The sequence below is a fragment of the Lathamus discolor genome, chromosome 22 (assembly GCF_037157495.1).
Source record: "Lathamus discolor isolate bLatDis1 chromosome 22, bLatDis1.hap1, whole genome shotgun sequence".
In the NCBI taxonomy this organism is placed as follows: Eukaryota; Metazoa; Chordata; class Aves; order Psittaciformes; family Psittacidae; genus Lathamus; species Lathamus discolor.
The window spans coordinates 3,669,038-3,687,822 of record NC_088905.1 but is presented as its reverse complement, the minus strand read 5'-3'; the positions used below and the strand labels follow the sequence as shown (position 1 = coordinate 3,687,822).

At 47.1% G+C, this 18,785-nt stretch overlaps 1 protein-coding gene across 2 annotated transcripts in view; it reads left to right on the top strand.

Annotated features, from left to right (window-relative positions):
- DPYSL2 (dihydropyrimidinase like 2) overlaps nucleotides 1–18,785 on the top strand; it is a 49,440-nt gene that overhangs the window by 9,229 nt on the left and 21,426 nt on the right. The window contains exons 1-3 of one of the 2 annotated variants that reach the window (XM_065659069.1): nucleotides 504–883; nucleotides 3,821–3,909; nucleotides 5,588–5,772. In XM_065659069.1, coding sequence (XP_065515141.1) covers nucleotides 845–883; nucleotides 3,821–3,909; nucleotides 5,588–5,772 — 313 coding nt within the window. In that variant the 5' untranslated portion in view covers nucleotides 504–844. Of the gene's footprint in view, nucleotides 1–503; nucleotides 884–3,820; nucleotides 3,910–5,587; nucleotides 5,773–18,785 lie in introns of those variants that run through there. The other variant, XM_065659070.1, reaches the window with a different exon arrangement.

The window sequence follows — 18,785 nt, the reverse complement described above, 5'->3', positions numbered from 1 at the left end:
CTCCGCAGCCCCGGCGGCTAATAGAGCGAGGTAGAAAGAAGGAGGGGGGAGGTCCGCAGCCCGCGGGGGTGCGGGCAGGTGCTGGGCTTGCTGCGGGGTGCGGGAGGAGTGCCCCCATCCCACTCGCATCCCGATCCCATCCCATCCCATCCCACCCCCGGCAGCCGCCGCGCCCCGGCACACGGGCCCGGTCTCCCCCTTCCCGGCTCCCCTCTCCCGCGCCGCAGGTCCCGCCAGCAGCGCGCGGTGCCGCGCCCGCAGTGACGTATCCTTTGCGCTAATTTGCATATCGTCTCTTTCTCCCTTCCCCATTGCACAGCGGCCGCTTGGCATTTGCATCCCGCCAGGCCCTCAGCCAATAGCGGCCCGAGCTTGCGCGGCCCCTTGCTGGCGGGAGGGACGGGAGCGGCCGGGGGCGCCCCGGAGCGCATGCGCTGTGATCTTAACCCGCGCCGCCGCCGGTGTCGGCGCTGCCCCCTCCCTGGGCTGGGCTCGGCGGGGCTGGGCTGGGCTCCGGGCAGAGGGAAGAAAGGGAGAGGCGCGGGGCTGGCTGCTTCTCCGCTTCCTGCCATTGCGGAGAGCAGGGCTCGCCTCCCCGCCGTGCCGCGCCCAGCCCGGAGGAGCCCCCTCCCTTCCCCCGCTTCCCTTCCCTGGGGTTGCGTCCGTTCGGGATCGGGGGATTGGGTTTTGGGTTTATTCCTTTTTTTTTAATTTCTCTGGTGGAGGGGAGGTCGGGGAGCAGCTGCTGCACGGGAGACAATAGCGCTACAGCAGCGGCCCCGCTTCCCCGGCAGAAATAATAGCGGTATTACTGAGTAACTGAATTGGGGAGCGTGTTCCCAAGATGTCTTATCAGGGGAAGAAAAATATCCCACGGATCACGGTGAGTGGAGCGCACGGGGATGGGAGCGGGGGAGGGGTGCGCGGGGATTAAGCCCTTTGTGTGCGCGGGGAGCGGTGGCGGGTTCCCGGCGGGATAATGGGATCAGGCTGCAGCAGCGAGGAGGGGGGAGCGCGGAAGCGGGGCGAGGCCGTCGGCAGCACCGGTGTCACCGGGGACAGCGGAGCCTCGCCGCCCTCCTGCCCCCAGCGCTCAACGGAGGCGGCTCCGAGCGCCGCGACTGGCCCTGGGGATGGAGCGGGGTTGGTTTTCCTTCCCCGAGAAGCTTCTCGCAACGCGCGCATTTCCCGGTGTGATCCTGGGGGAGAAGGGAAGGAGCCGTTATGTAAACCCCTCTCTTGGTTCCTTCATGGTGGGAGCTGATCTAGGGCAGGTACTGCGCTTCCAGCGATGCTGACTTCTTACGTAAGAGAAGATCTTCGCATCTAACGGGCTGCAAGAGCCCGTTTATGGTTTTGACACAAGAGTTTTTCATTATTGGCAGCGGTTCCTTCTCCCAGCCCCATGGACACACCCATCCTCATCCTCCTTCTTCCCCAGCCTCGAAGGCAGGAAAGTGAGCTCAGAAATGGAGCTTTGATGTGTGACATTGGTGCAGGAGCTGCTGGGCTGCACAGTTGCGTTTTAAATGATGTGTAGGAGGTGCAGGGGATGCACAGAATCGCTGTGTGAGAAATGGAGCATCCTCCCTTTTTGTTTGGTGGGGGGGGGGGGTTAGCTTCCCTCCTCTAGCCCAGTGGAAGAGAGTTTAAAAAGATGCCTCTGTTGAAACGGTGGAGGTTACAGCTGAATCACTGTCATGAGCCAAAAGTAGCGTGACGCATTTTCCTTACGACTGAGCGCTCTGATTGATGCTGCGTGCACCCGATGCGATTCCGCAAAGATAAAGGATAGAAAAAACATCACATTCTGGTCCAATTTGCTGTTGTGTAAACCTGGAATTCATTCCCTGAGACAGATGCTTGAAGAAGAAGGCTAATCCATGCCTGGCTATCCTGTTCTTACTGCACCAGCAGGGTAAATACGCACAGATTCAGCAGCAGGCCCTTGCACGGGTGCGAGCTGTGAGCGCTTTTGTCTCCGAGATGGTTGAAATGAGCAGAGGGGTTCATGCTGGTTTCAGAGCCCACCACACAACTGCAGCAGGAGACAGCAGAAGCATTCCCAGCATCATTACAATGCTCCGTGCTGCAGTTCTGTTGCTTATTATACGTATTTATTTCTTCCTCCTTTTGTAATTGCTGCCCACTGCATTAGGACGTGGGCTGTCAGTGACACCCGTGGCCAGACAGCCCCATTTCAGTAGTAGCTGGCTGTTTCAGTAGCACAAGGCGTCTGCACTAGAGGTGGGCATCAATACTGCAGTGTTTCCGGAGATGGTAAACATGTAGGACAGTTTGCTGTTAGAGGCTGCCATTGAAAGACAAGCGGGTTTTTCACGCCCCAAGTGAATTCATTCAGGCTTATTGGCATTCACAGCAGATTCTATATTTAAATCTTGGGATTTTCTTTCTTTGTTCTTTTTTCTAAATGGGTGGCGTTACGCAGGGAAACTCACCATTGCAGCAGTAGGAGGGAGGAGAAGGAGAAAAAGGAGGAGGAAGAAGAGACACTTAACATCTCGTAGATATTTAGCAGTTACATAAAAGGTGGATATAATGATATAAATCAATAGCTGATGCAATTCATGTCACCCTTTTGTCATTGAAAAGCTATGTCAGCTTGTGTCAGTTGAGAACCAGGTGCTCTAACTCTTCGGGTTTATTATAAGCTCTTTAGCAAAACGCTTGATTCTTTTCTTCTGTTTGACCAGTGGAGTCCCTGCTTGAACTAAGGGCCCTGAGCACCACTGTCACTCTCTTACATGTACTTACGAGAAGTAAATGGGCACCACCAAATCAAAGTCCTGCTTTCCACCCCTCCCTGAAGTCAGGTTTTGGTTTCACCAGTCTTTGGCAGTGCTGTTCTGGTTCTTTGTTCTCTTACCAAGATGTTTTTGGGAGGAGGAAAGAGAATGAGACGAAGTCTGAGTGCAGATTTCAGGGGCCATGGTGCAGTTTAAACTGAACACTGCATCATGTGTATATGTCCCTAATACAGGGAAGGATGGAACCAGAGGATCGCTCTGCAGTGTATTTCACCCTGGTTTATGACTATTGCATAAAAAGATGAGTTTGGTTTTCTCCTGAAACCTTGCAAAAATGAGATGCGGCTTGGGCTGAGATACAGACACATCTGCTGGCTGCCTGGTTGCAGTTACCTTTCTGTTCCTGTCAAACTGCCTTCTCATTTGAGGACATTTTAATAACCATTTTGTTGAATCCTTCTCTTCAACTTAATCTGAGTTTATTTCCATCCGATGAGGCAGTGGTGCTCTGGAAAGGCAGCAAGAGGATCCACTGCATCGAAACATCACTCAGTTGGCCAAAATGAGTTTGTTTGTGTTGTGTAACTCGTGGCAACAGACTTTTGGTCCATCTCCCTGACAGCAGTTGACTCGCAGTGAGCCAAGCCCTGACTCCAGTGTGTGGGTGCGTATAGGAAAGTGTGCATATGACCAAGGCAGGGCAAAAAATAAGAGATGTGGCTGTTACACATCCGTCACAGTATTATTTAATGCCTGTGCTGTAGGTGATGGTTGCAAGCTGCAGGTATGGGTGAAGCTGCCAAGCCTGCTGGAATCCAGCTCCCTTTCTATTCTCATTCTTTCTTTGGATCATTAGTGTGATGAAAGGGCTTGCAGATAAAATAAGGTATTTTATCTTCCCAGTTGAAAGTGCAGCAGTTGACTTGTGTTTTGACATGGACTTCTGAATAATGCAGAGGATGCTTCCATCTCTTTTATCTCCGAGGTGACACTGCAGACTGTCAGCTTTCTCACAGCATAACCATGGCTTGTTGTATGCTTCTTTGTTGCAGAGTGATCGTCTTTTGATCAAAGGTGGTAAAATAGTGAATGACGACCAGTCTTTTTATGCAGACATTTACATGGAAGATGGGTTGATAAAGTAAGTGAAGCCTGATAACCATGTTGCAGTTGAAAATGTGCAGAAATGTAGTGCAGATTAGCAAGGGATAACTCAGTGACCTATATTAAATTGCAAGAAGTGAGTTTTTCATGTATATCCTGGTGTTTGATGGAGGAACTTTAAAAACAAGGTGTTGAATTAAATAAGCAAGTAGGCCCAAACCCCGCTGTTATTAAAGCATGGGTCAGAGGAGGTACTTGTGCTTAATTTTAGCCATGTGCATAGCCCCATGCTGAGGTGACACATATGTTAGAAGTTATCTGTGTTGTAACATTTTACCAGGCTATGACTTAAGATATTTTGAAGCCGGAGTTCAGCATCTTAATGCAGTTAATTCTGGTTTTGGCTAAGAGGCTGGACTTAGGTGACCTCTTGAGGTCTCCTGCGGCGCTGTCTTCTATGGTTCTGTGATGCAAGGATCAATCCAACCCCCCTTAAAGTTAAAAGTCAACAGAATCCCAGCCTGGTTTGTGTTGGAAGGGACCTTAAAGCTCATCCAGCTCCAGCCCCTGCCACAGGCAAGGACCCCTTCCACTGGAGCAGCTTGCTCCAAGCCCCTGTGTCCAACCTGGCCTTGAACACTGCGAGGGGTGGGGCAGCCACAGCTTCTCTGGGCACCCTGTGCCAGCGCCTCAGCACCCTCACAGGGAAGAGCTTATGCCTAAGAGCTCAGCTCAGTCTCCCCTTGGGCAGGGTAAAGCCATTCCCCTTGTCCTGTCCTACAGGCCGTTGTCCAAAGCCCCTCTCCAGGTTTCTTGTAGGTGCCTTTTAGGTATTGGAAGACTGTTATAAGGTCTTCCCTGATCCTGTAGTTTGAGGATTGAGGTTCAGACCTCTTTCCAGCATGCTGCTGTGTTTTCAGTCCCAAAACATGTGTTTCTGGCATGTTGAATATATATTACATATCTCTTTGGAAAATTACTCCTAGGAAAAAAAGGACGAGGCAGAGGTTACAAACAAGGAATTTTCCTGTTCTGGCTGAAGGGTCAGCACATGTGCTTTGTTAATCAAGGTTAAAAGTTAAAGGAGCCAGCCAAAGACAGTTAATGAGTTGCAATAAATGTATCATCCACTGTTGCTCTTCCAAAAATAGGTTTGTGAAGAGCTGGGCTGGAGAGACCTTGGAGGGTCTCATCAGGGATTCGGTAACCAGTATCCTCATGGGTTTATGTTTGTGGAGGGACTACATAATGCATGAAAGTAGACAATGTAGAGGTAAAAGCTCTTCCAGTGCTCCCAAAACAGTGCTAACATCAAAATTGCTGTTAGGCAGCTAGAATCAAGTGTTGAACTGGCACTTGGCAACCTCAGTCCAGCCCCAGTAAAGCTGCTCACAGGCTCTTGCTGGGTTTGGTGCAGTGATCATGTGCCAGTGTGGTTTCTTGTCCTTCCTGTTAAGTCTAATATTGCCCTGAGGTCCTGAAGTTAGTTGCACACTTCGCTCTTACTTGTACAAGTGCTTCTAGGGGAAGGATTGGAATTAAATGATCTTAAGGTCCTTTCCAACACTAACCATTCTATGTATGCATCCTGATCCTCTAAGTTGCTTTATGTGGAAAAAGAAAACACTAGCCAGGTTAAGTAGCACAGGGGTGTATGTTTACAGGCTGTTTGCCTTGCTTGTGTCTGACTTGCTGTTTGAAACCCATTTACCCAGGCAGATAGGAGAGAATCTGATTGTGCCAGGAGGAGTGAAAACTATTGAAGCTCATGGCAGGATGGTGATTCCTGGAGGGATTGATGTTCACACCCGCTTCCAGATGCCGGAACAGGGGATGACGTCTGCTGATGACTTCTTCCAAGGGACCAAGGCCGCGCTGGCTGGGGGCACCACCATGATCAGTAAGCTGGTTGTTTTTTCTCTTCCAATTTACTTCACTCTTTCTCAGATAAGTTCAGAAACTGCAGGCTCTGTAAGTCATGTGTATTTTGGACCAGGTTGCTGAGATGAGCTTGTGTAGGGGTAAGAAAAGCAGTGGCAAAGCAGGACCCCAGGTTTTCCACATCCTACAGCTGTCAGTCACTCCACTCATCCTCTCTGCAAGATTTACCTTGTTACTTCAGATCCAGGAATCTGACTTAGCCAGATTCTTGGGTCTGCTCCTACTGAAACCAGCATCACTTTGACCTCTGGCACCAGCAGCAGATTCTCCACATTGCTGTGCCCCAGTTCCTTTCTTCATGATGTCTATGGGTAGATGTCCATCATATGGTTCACACCTAGAAGCTTGATGTCCATGTACTTTGTGTCTTTGAAAACTGGGCCACTTATTTGATGATTTGCGCATAGTCATGTATGTACACAGCTCTAGCACCAGGATCTGGGTTAGCACTGTGTTGTAGGTGCTCATGTCCTCTTTTGGAGGAAGAGAGAAATCGGGAAATGAAAATATCTCAAAATAAAACGCCAGACGAACCGACTGTTCTGCTGACAGCAGGATCAGACACTCCCAGTGTTCCCTCTGGCTCTAAAATGCCTCATGAATGACTTCCAGGCTGTCTGTCCCCATTTGTGTTGGCTACAGATGCTTGGCTAGTCAGAACCAGGATCTTGAAGCTCCATAAGTGAGTCATTGTTAGCCTTGGTGGAGCTAGAGGCAAAAAATACAACCCTGTCTTGCAGTGGAGCTGATCATGTGTAAACTGTAACCCGGCGCCCTGGAGTCTGTTGCTGCGTACGAGGATCAAGGATAAAGGTGTAAAGTGATACAGTAGTTGAGCATCTTGCACTCTTTCATGTGCTCTGAGGTGCTGCCACTTCAGAGGAGGGGAGTTAAAGCACAGAGAAATACTGTCTGATCCACGGATATAAGGAGATCTTAGGCACAGCCAGGAATCAGCCTAACTCCTTGGTTCAAACATAGCTCCTTATGGACTAGAAAATCCTTGTCTCTTAGGGGGTGGTTATGAGTGATGCTCAGATGGGTGGGTTCTGACTGATTGACACAGAGGTTGGGAGTAGGAACCAAGGGTCCAAATGCAGCTGGACTATTCATGTTTCAAAAGCAGATTTTTTATTTTGGGTCTGGGCCATACTAAGAGGCTGTGTCTGGCCCATGAACTTGGTCTAATGCTTCAGATAGATAACCTTGAAATAACCCAGGACATGATTTTTCATAATGTTATCACTTCAGAGTACTGTGTATGAAGATAACTCGCACGAGCAGAGAATGCAAAGTGGGAGTGTAGCTGCGGATGGTCTCGTTCTGCTTCTAGTATCCAGTTTTTCTTCAATCTTTGCTGTCAATTTAAATTAATAAGACTGGAATGGTGTTTTCTTTTCAGCTTCAGTTCACTGACTTTGGTCATTGGTTGTTCTTTTGTCATTAGTACACCTGTTTCACACTTGAATTACCACTTTATTCTTCCTTGTTAAGCTGAGTTACATCAAAATACCATTCTCTGCATTTGCATCTGCCCTTCCAACAGCACCGTTTCCCTCAGGGGCACTTTTAAAAGCATTTGGAGCAGAAATTGCTTAGGCAGAATTTTCTGCAGTGGCCCTTTGGTTGCTGCATTTTGCCTGTGCAGGGCCTCATACTTCAGAAACACTTGGGACCTTTCCCTGTAGTCATACCTCTATACTGCTTTTGTGACTGTAGGGTCTGAATAGTTCACGAGTATGGAGATGATGGATGATGGAGAGGTGTCTCTGGGTCGGTATCAGCAGCTGGAGCTGAGGATAAATAATCCAGCTAGACTTCAAAGCTTCAGAGCCTCTGCTCTGTGTCAGCTCAGCTCTTCCCTTAGCAGAATTATACCATTGCACAAAGGTTTTTCCACCATGGAGCTGTCCCAGTGAATGTGCTCTTGGTGGGTGGCCTTTGGTTTTTCCCAGAGCAGGTGGGAGTTGAGCTGTGGCTGATGGCAACATTTTTGTGCTGTTACGATAAAAGGGGTAGCATTTAGTGAACTCGGCTCATAATATCACAACCAAATTTGAGCCTGGAAATGAAACGCTCAGGTTTGTCGTTGTGTATTTTTGTGGGAAAACCTCATCCATGTTTCTTCGTTTATGCTTTAAGGAAACTCTTTATTTTTTATTTACAAATCCCTTCGTCTGGTTTTCTCTTTTATACATAGCCCTCAGTTTGGGTAAGGAAACAGGTTAGTCGGCTTTCTGCTCCAATTTGTTTCACATTTCCATGCAGGAGGGCACTTCCAGGCTGTTTACAGTCACTGGAGGGAAATATTTGTTTTATGTACATTTCTCAGTGAAATGCAAACAAGAATCTTGGCTCGGGCTCTCTTGGTTGTCGGATGTACAGAAACCGTGGGTGAAATCCTGACTTCAGCAAGGGAACCGAGAGTGGTGTCATTGAGCTCAGCGGTGCCAGGAGCTCCCCCTGGGTGTCTGCTTTGGTTTCAGTGAACTTCATTTTGAGCTCAGCTCAACTTTGATGTTGTTCCTTTAATTCTCATAGCAAACACATCCAAGGGAAGCACACAGGAGTTCAAGAATGTAACCTATTGTTTCCAAGCCCTGTTCTCATTTGCTTCCTTTCCCCTTTAAAGTAAGTTCATTACTAGAGCATCAGAGAGAGGAGAATCTGACTCTCAAGTGGTATCAAATGGAACAGCCGCATTTTCTGTGTGGAACCAGTGGAGATCTGTCCTGGTGGGGTGCAGATCTCACTCCAATCCAGTGCTTTCTAGCTCATCCTCTGGTCAGCTGGAATGAGGGAGTGCCCTACATCACCTCTGTTCCCATTGGGCTCTCCAGTCCTGGCTTTCCTGCACTCTCCTCTGCATTGCTTCACTCACAAGTTGGGGCTGATCTGTTTTCCTAGCTGCTCATTTCACAGAGGCCACCTGACCAGGAATTCCAGCTGTGATCCTTCTGTCTCTGCCCTCCCCAGTGCCAAAGGCAAGACTCCAGCTGACTCTGCTCATGGAGGAGGAAACAGAGTTGGTTTTGCCGAGAGATGATGTACTGGGATAGGATTGGTTGTTCTTCTGAAATGGCAGTTTGCATGATCCTTTTTCTGTCCCTTCCTTAAGCCAGTTTCAGTGTGGATGTGTCAGCCGAGGATGAAAGGTGCTGTGTGTGCTTCAGGATAACATTTCTCTGGGAAACAAACACCCCTTTAACATGCCAGAATGCAGAGTTTGGGCAACAAGTTGAAGGGAGGATTTCGGGATGATCTGCAGAAGACTTTGGAGGAGAGAGGAGTGTTAGATAGGCTCCAGCTGATCCTCTGATGGGTTTAATGGCCTAGTGAGAACTGCATCTCTCCAGACCAGCTCCCACGCACATTTCATACCCCCTCCCAAAGACCATGCTTCTTCCTGGGTATCTGCTGGCCTTGAGGGAAATTGCTTGCTGACATTGCCTGTGTTGACTCAGTCAACCACTGTTATAATCATAGAGAGAAATTACAGTGAGAGAAATTATAGCTCTTTATGGTTTGGTGACTTGGAAGGCAGCTGCCTTTTGAACTTGAGTAGCAGTTACACTAATAACATGGAGAACATACACTGGGGATGTGAGCCTTAGTATCTTGGGAGGTTCAGAAAATGAAGGGGAACTTCATGTAGGCTGCAGTCTGCTTCCTAATACTATACCCTGCTATTAAAGAGAGAACTCATGTGCAGCATGGCAGAGGTTTTCAGGAGCATGTTGACTGCTCGGCTCCAGTCAGATCTGTAGTGAGCTGACCCCAGGTCTCCTGGGTCATCCTGAAGATCACTACCTTCCTTGGAGGAATGTTTCCAGTTTAGCATGCTTCCTCACCTCTTGGTTTTTGAACTGAGTGTATTCTACCCTACTGGGTGCTGCTATTTTATATGGTTGGGGTTAGTCTTAGAGAGGAGGGCAAGAGTCTAAATGGTGGGCAGGGGAGAGGGATGGACACAGCCAGAGAAGGAGGTGACAGCAGTGGTCATGCGGTAACTTGTGGCTGAGCTGTCAGTATAAAACCAAGTGCTTTGAGTCCAAGGGCAGCCACCACAGAGCTGCAGTGTCTGCCCAAGCTCTGTGCACACAGCGCTGCATTGTTCCGCAGACACCAGCCTGGATTTTGTCTCTCTTTGCACCCAGTCGCAGAGATAAAAGAGGAACTGTGTGGCTGGATCTGGCACTTCAGCTGGGCTGTGCTGGGGTGGATGGCTGGTCTCGCTTTCTAGCAGCTGGTGGTGGTGGTTCTACAGCAAAGAAACATTTAATTCTCTACACCTATAATGAAAATGGCCACTTGCAGCAAAGGTTATTGCTGATTTACATGGGTAGAGGCTTCCTTGAACTCAGCTACTAAGATAATGCTATAACCACACAGGAGTGCAGAGTCCCTCTGGCCCTTTCTCTTCTCTCCCCAGCTCCTCTTGGTGCTTTTTATACCCCCCTCCTCCTTGCCTCTGCACTGATTCAGGCTGAATCTTGTTCGCTTCACTGACTCCCCGCTTGCTGCTGTGATGCTGGTGGCTCTCATTCAGAGCAAGCTTAAAACCATTCATGAGAAAGTCTGTCCATCAACAAAGATGGGCACTCCCCTGTGGAGAGCTCCTCTTCCCAAGCTTTTAAAACCCGTCTGAAGTCCATCAGGCGTCTCTGCCTGCAGTGGTGTGTGCGGCTACTGTTGGGCTGACAGCCTGGCTTGCCAGGGCTGGCTCTGCTTCCCTGCAACGCTGGATGGGATCGCCTCTATTGTTCTGATGGGCTTTCTGAAGGGGTCTCATTGGAAGTGCAGGAAGCAAATCTGCCAGGTCCTTGATGTGTCTTGCCAGTTAGCACAGAAGGAAACAGCTGTTCACTCCTCAGCCTACGTTGTGTGTTATTATGTGTGGTTTATTATTTTGCTTTCCCCTTTGGGCTGCAACTGTTGTTTGTCGTCTCTTTGCTGCTGAGAGGATGGGCTCCTGTGAGGAACAGATTGAGAGAACAGGCTCCTGTGGGGACCACATGAAGAGTTCAGGAGCTGTGGAGCTTTGCCTTAAGTTATGCAGGAGGCCTCTGAGGTGAGAGGGTCTTTAACCCTGGCTGTCAGACTTTGGGCTGATTTCTCTGCCCACCACTTTCTTAGTGCTGAAAGGTGAAATCAGCAGTGTCAGGTATTGGGCTGGAGTCCTGAAGCTGCTGCAGTCCAGCACAGCTTGTTTGTCAGTCAGTCTCTTGATATTTTTCCCTATTATCCCATCTTTTGCCTTCCCCAGAGCTGGTCCTCTCCCAGCCTTCTGTCTCTTTGGCAACACCAGTTCTATTAAGGAGCAGGTGAGCAGTGCCCTTGCTCTGTTTGTTCTGTTCTGGAGCAGCTCCACTCCTGTCACTGCAGAGGAAGGAGTGGATGGAGGCTGTCCCACACATGCTGGAGACTGGAGACTCTGCTTTAGTTGAGAACAAATGGATCTTGAAATGGCAGCACTACTGAGTGCAGCCGTCTTCCTGCAGATGTGACTGACCTAGATTTTTCCGTGCACCCAAAAAGAGGGATTTGGCACTCACTCGGGGGAAATAACCAGTGCTGTCTGTTTATGCAATAGCACTTAATACCTCTTATTCCATATAATGGTTGGGATTAGTAGTGCTGCTTTCCCCCTGTGTGGAAAAGGTTCATGTTCTTTTGTTTGAAGAGCTGCTTTTCTCACTTTCACACCCCCAGTGCTCTCCTCAAGTCCCATGTCTTATAGGTAACATGAAGAAGTAAAGAACTAATGGATATCACCAATGTGTTGTGTCTTACATGGCCCCTTCCGTCAATGGAAAAGGCATGTGGTACTTTGAAGGGTGCAGGTGTAAATTTGAGTCCTCTGCCTAAAGCCTTTCAACTGCAGATGGAATAGCAATCCTAAAAATAAAATACAATTGCCCACCTCCATCGATGTAACACCATTAGCTGTCTGCGGTGGGTTTTCAGGGCATGTGTGTTAAACCTTGCTGGGTAACCCGTCTTAATCCTTAAACCTGTAAGTTGAGACAAGGTCTTAAAAGAAACAGCAGGAAATGGTGCCTCTGGCTCTTTCCTTGGCGTGTTTTCTTCTGGGTATGGATTTTTGCCTTCCTACCACTGTTCAGTCCTTTGGCTTCTTTTACCTTCCATGAGCTTGAATCAGTAGGAACCTCCTGGTCAGAGAGGAGCTTTGAACTTTCCACTTTGGGAATTAGCTTTGCGGGCCAGGGGAAGGAAGCAAGTGATGTGTGATGGAAGTGATGGCTAAAACTAAATGGGGTATTTCTCTCTTGGGGTGGATTTGGGCAAGTACTGTCTTGGGTCAGTGGACTCTTTTTCCATCTTCCCTTCAGCCACTGTGCCTTCAGTTCATAGATCCCATCTGTTTCTTAGGAGCTGGATTCTTTCTGGTGAGAGGGAGAGATGTTTAAGGAATACAAATGAGCTCCTCCTGTCTAGCATGCTTCAGTCAGGCTTAGAAACTGCTGTGCCTGCATCTTTGCACAACCCTAACTCCCATGGAAGCTTTGTGCATTTAAAAGGAATGCAGCGATGGGCACGGAAGAGTTATGGCTTCTGGGAAAACTCTTTTCTTCCTTTGGGACACCATGGTTAGTGTTAGGATCACCTCTGGGACAATGGGGATGTCACTGAATTTCTCCATGCTCGTTGCTAGCTGCCAGTAGTGGGAAGCGGCTCTGTTGCTGAGGGGTTCTAAGCTTGAAGTCAAGTAAGTTAAGTTCACCTAGACCCTCGGAAGTATAAAGTGATTATATTTATATAGAGCTGCCTGGGGTTCTTCATGGGTGTAAGAGGCCAGGCAAGGCTATTTCAGACCCGGAGGAAGGAAATTCAACAGCTGGAGACTGTGTCACAGAATTCCTTATTAAAACAAAGGATGATCTACTTAGGAGCTCCTACAGCAATTATTACAGCAATCTCCACAGCTAATTTGCAAGCAATATTAGCCTTATAGAGTTGTAGAAGGAGTCCCTGCCCATGGGGAGGGGTTAGAACTAGATGATCTTTAAGGTCCCTTTCAACCTAAACCATTCTATGATAGGAAATTAGCAGATGGGCAGGTGTGCTCAGGAAGTAGACATGGGCAGTGTCTATGTACCTGCTTCAGCTCTGTCCTACAATAGGTTTGTTAGAAGATAGGTTCTGCTGCATCCCCACGTAAGATCCCACCACAGTTTTGTCTATGGACAAATGGACATTTGGTTCTGATTCAGTCCTTGCTTCCTCGTCTGTTGTTGTTTGACAACCAGCAGTGGTTTAACTGAGAGCACAGTGAGGACTCTTAGTGTCCTGCCAGCAGTGGAAATGGTCTGATGGTGATGGGTGAGAACCTCTTCCTCAAAACATGTCACTTCATCACAGCCCTGAGAAGAGGAAGTGTCTGGTGCTTATCCAGGGAGGGGAGATGTTTATATGGCAAATACACAGAGGGAAAGGACAGGTTCACCAAACCAATCTATCTTTTTTACCTTACAACCTGTTTAAAACAAAGCGATTCTGCAGAATCAGAGCTCTTTGCCTTTAGTTTATCTTGTTTGGGAAAAAATGAATCTTTCTAATCCTGAAAACATAAACCCCTCTCGGAACCATCGCAGATTTCCATTGCAACAGCTCACATGCTGCACTTGTGTTCCTCTTCACATCCAGCACTGCCCCGAGACAACCACAGGCAGGGGAGCTGGGAAGCCAAGATGTGGTCTTGGATACAATGATCCAAATCCAGAACTGTTCCAGCTCCCTGGCTAGTGGAAAAAGCCCGATGGGCAGGGTACATCTCCACTGACCTGAGAGGGACGGAACTGGCTTACGGCACTTGATCTTTTGTTCTCTTGTTTCTGATCAAACTTTTGCCTCTTGGATGTGTTGTTATAGTTGTGTTTTGCCTGGACTTGAAATCCATGGCTACAAACAGAGGTTTCCTCAATCCCGTTCCCTCAAGGTTTACAGACCAATTTATATGGAAGTCTTTGAAGTTCGGTGCTGCTTTTCATGGGCTTCAAGTGTGGAAATGCCTAAAAGGAAGAATAAATCTTCGAATCACTTAAATATCTCTTTTGAACTTGGGTCTGCTCCTCCTCCTCCTCTGTCATGATGACCTCCTGAGACACAAGCATAGCTTGGGTGTACAATAAACCTGTGCTTTAAAGAAGTGGAGCCTTTTTGATCTCATCTTCGTATGTTGTCATTCCAGCTGTTGAAGCAGTTTATGAATGGTTGTTTGGACATCCAGACCCCCTGTTCTTTACATTTGTGTCCAGCTGGCATTAACATATTAATCGTACTTTGGACCTCATCAGCAAAAAAGACACAAGTGAAATATCTGTATGACATCAGTGAGGGACTAACAGAACATTGCAGTCTGAAAATGTAATCAGTGCAGCACAGATATGTCTCATTCTTCTGAGCCTGCTCCAGGGTCTGATTTCTCTACATCAACTCTAATAAACTGTATCTGACCTGACAGAAAACAACATGTAATATCGTATTGCTTGCCTTTTCTTCTCTTACTTTGGCAGACCCATACAAGGAAACAGCCCTTGTGTATCTGTATTAGCATGGTAAATGCTGTTCTGTGCAGAGCGTTTTTATTCTTAAGAATAATCTCTTTGTTTAATACCTTTTCTTGGAGGGAAAAAGCCAAGCAATGAAATAATGTGGGAATAAATCCCCACGGAAATGCAAAGCTAAAGTCTGATTGCTGGGTCCAGGATGTTAAGAAAATTCTTCATTCGACTTCTCATTACCTTCCAGTGTATCAGCTTAGGTACATCATCTGTGGTAACCTTTAAAGTGATCTTGTTGCTATCCTTTCTTGTCCTAGATCACAAACATGACCTGAAGTGTGGTTTAGAGGGAGAACTGGGTATGAAATCAGAACGTAGGAGATGTGAGGCTCTTGTAGGTTACTTGGTTTGGGATTTTTGAGCTCAGAAGCAATGCTGAGGTCTCTTTCTAGCCTGAATTGATGCTGAGCTGCTGAGCAGGCAGCTGTGCTTCAGTACTTGAAGCAAAAGTCTTATTGCTGCCAGGCTTGACTTGTGAACAGCTTTGTTACTGGATAAGGCAGCTTTTGGTAGCTCTGCGTGTAAAAGGGTCATGATACATGACTAATAGTAGAAGGTGCTATGGTGTTTTACCAGCTGAGAGTTTGAAGTCTCTGGATGAAATAAGGTCCATGATTATGGGATAATCTGTGGAGCTTCTTGGGTCAGTCAAGGGCCTGACTTTCAGTTCATGTCTATTGAATTTATTCCACTCACTTTCATAGCATTATTCCCAGTTCACACCAGTGCCAGGAGAATACTGTTGCAGTCATAGAGTAGCAGCAACTCCAGACTTCTAAGCAGGGAGCTGTGCAATTACCACGGCTGAATTTAATTACAACCTCTCAATAAAATGGCTTGTGACAGAATGTACGACTCAATAAATTCAGCAGATTTCATCACATGCAGTTGCTGTGGAGATTAAGTAGTATTAAACAGGCAGATGTGTTTATAGTGATCTAGCTGCTATTTAAAGTTTTGGGTAGGGAAATCTGCCTGCTAACAGTTAAGCTTAAATGCTAAGGATTTTCACCTTATAAACTCCTTTTAAACAATAGGCACATTTAATGCTAGTAGGAGCAGGAAATAATGTGCAAAACTGCAGTTTATAATAGCAACTGGAACCCTGCATACAGGGTTTTATTGCACGTACAGTTTTTGTAACATCTGACCCTCATTCACATTTATATTGTCCATATCAAATACCTTTTCTCCTCCCTGGTAGTGATGTTCATTAGCTGAAGCTGGAGAAGAATTTCATGCATGCTTTAGATGACACGTAATTAAACCAGTTGAAAAAGACCTTTTAGAAGGGAAAGATGGAATCAAGGGCTATTAATAGAAGCTGCAGGAAGGGGCTGTGAGCAAGCCAAGGCCTGCTCCAACGAGACAGGATGCAAAAGAGAAAAACCTGCACATGCCACAATACCAGGAAGCTATAAACCCCATTAATCCCCACCCATGAGGACATCATCCAAAACCTAAAGGTTTGTTTTCAAGGCACGGCTAAGAGCTGAATTCAGCTCTCTCACTGAAGCAATAATTTCTCCTGAGCTTAGTGAGGGGTCAAAAATATAAAGGCATGGCTCTTCAGCTGCATTTTTGAGAGCTTCCAAGTGCCAGAGGGAGATTACATGGGATTTTTTATGGCTTCAGTCTCAAAACACCCTGCAGGCTGTTGATTAAATTCCCCAGTCTTCTGAGTTTGGTCCCTCATGCCCATGCAGAATAGCTGCCTCCGTCCTCAAGCTGGGCACTTGTTCAGGGTCTGAGTGAGAGCCACTGCTATCTCCCTCCTTTGGACAAGCTCTTCAGGACCAGAAAGCCCACAGTCTATCTGAGTTGGTAAAAGGAAGCCAAAATGTGATGCAATGTTTTAGAAAGCCACAGTTTAGGGCTGAGATGGGCACCATTCTAAGTGTGCTCTGCAGCTGGTGAGTTGGTAAAGTTTTAAAGTAAGGGAGGAGATAGAGCAGCTGAACAAAGAACAAAGATGTTTTTAAAGCCAACCTTTAATGGATGCACTGACCGGTGATGTGATCAGTAAATGCTAGTGCTTTATAAACTGATCCTTTTGCTTCTCCTACCCTGCTTAGTTTTTTCATGCTCATGTTAAAACAATACTTGATTTTCCCTATACTTGGAAAGTTCTGTTTAAATCAGTTCCTCTCGGTTTTTGCCTTCCCCTTTCATTTAACACTGTCTGTCTGATGCACTGGTGGGTTTTATTTTTCCCCACCTCCCAGCATTCAGCCATTTGGGCTCACTGGACACGTACCATTTCAGTGTGGCTGGATGCCAACTTCGGTATATTAAAGCCACACAGATAAGCTAACAGCGGTTAGTGGTGTTGTCTCACTCCAGCTTATTGTCTGCCTTTAATCTTGAGCCGATTAATCTGTCCAAGGAGGAGTGAAGGATCATGAGCAAGACAGACTCATGGATGATGGGAGGGTGGGAGCTGAAATACTTGGAAGTAAGAGCAGATGCACCTTGTAAGCAGTGTGAAGCCATATGGAATGAAGGGAGAGCAAAACCAGACACATCAGAGGGGTAATTAAGAGTCTTAGCGTGGCTGGAAGAGCGGTGGGTACGCAGGTGCTCAGATCCCACTGCCTTCCAAAGGGAGGGGCAGGCTTAGTTTGTCTGGGAAAAAGCTAAACAGACTATGCAGTAATTCTGGACTCTTGTCAGGATTTTACCAAGGGAAAACCTGGATGATTTGTAAAATACAAAATTCTTTTCTGATATTTTTCTGTAACAGCAGCTACTTCGCTGATGTGAGCAGGCTTGCTCCTAAGCCACAGGCTGTTGCTTTTTTGGATTCTGCATCTCAGAAGGTTAAAAGAGAAATCCACAGAATGTTTTGTGTTCATAGCTGAGAAACCACTGTAATCCTAACCTTGTCTCTGCCATGTAACTTGCTGGGAGTGATGTTAAATAAGGAGAAACATTAGGATCAGGCCTGAAATTTAGGGAGCCACTACAAGAACCACAAGCTCTTTAGTTCCTCCTTTGAAGGTTTCAGTGCTGATGAAGTGATACTGAAACGATCTTTCCCTTTCCTCTTTTTTCTTCACTTTGTTTCTGTTTTTGGAGTCAGCTTTGAGCTTAAACTGAGCTGGCAACTTCCTTTTCAGACCTCAGCAGCTGACATCATTTGTACAGCAATAATCAACAACAGGAAGAAAACATATGGGCTTGGAAGCATGAAGACATCAAGGCTGTAGTGGTCTGGAGAATAAAAGGGTGACAACAGTCTTGTTGCAACAGTTTGTCTTGAGTGTGTCCTGCAGACATGAGGCCACTCCAGTGGCTGCAGGAATTGAACATTCCTGGTTTCTGAGATGAAGGAGTGAAGGATGGGGCAGTAAACTGTTGGGTTCCCTAGAGAGAAGTGGATCAGAGAGGTCAGGACAGCATGCTGCTTTTTTGCATGGGAAGCCTCCAGGATAATCTCCATGGCTGGGTTTGCTGCGTGCTCTGGTGGGTCAGAAGACCTTATGTCCATGGTCCTGTGGCAGATTATATCCAGGGGTCATCCTGGGAACCCAGGGCTGTGGGAATGCAGCGGATGGAGCTTTCATCGGCTGCTTTGTAGCGCTCTGAAGCACAGGGACCTTAAAGAAAAAGCTTTTTGTTTTACTCCGAGCTCATGAGCTGTGCCTGAGGACTGGAAGGAGAACTTCCTCTGGGTTGTATGTGGGTGATTCCTTTCCATACCAATAGGCAGAAGTAGTTGCAATGCTCAGTTCTTTTAACAGCAGGCGAAGAATCAGTCTCTGCTCTTCTCCTTACGATTTAGACGTATTCTCACTTATTTGGGCTCCTAAAAACCCCAACCCTCACATGTAGGGATGTAGGCCATGATCTTGCAATGTAGTTGGCCCCTTCCATTGTATCAAGGGATGGAAAAATTGAGGAGACATTTGCATTTGTGTCTGAATTGCCTCTAGACTAACACTTAGGGTTGCATCCAGCTTCCTTGTATCTCATTTCAGCATCTACTGGTTCTGCCTCACCTGTGGCAACACAGCTTTCTTCCTGCTCTGTATCAGGTCCAGGGATGTCCTTCTCACTATCTTGTGGAATGCTTTATGATGGTGCTCCTTCCTAGGGTCTTTTTGGACCAGTTAAATCACAGGCTTTGGAAAACTGCTGGCTTAACTTGCACATTCATGCCTTCTTCTTGATGACTTCTTCTATGTAACTATAACAAGGTGGTTGATCAGTAATATGTGGCTGGCAGAAAGCTGCTGTGGAAACAAACTGTATTCTGTTTTGGTGGGGATGATGGGTGATTTGGCTATCAGGGAGCTCGAGGGAGCTGCTATGAGATGTATCAGCAGCACAACTTCCATATGAGATATTCCTAATCCCCAGAGTTGATTTTCTTGCACATATGCAC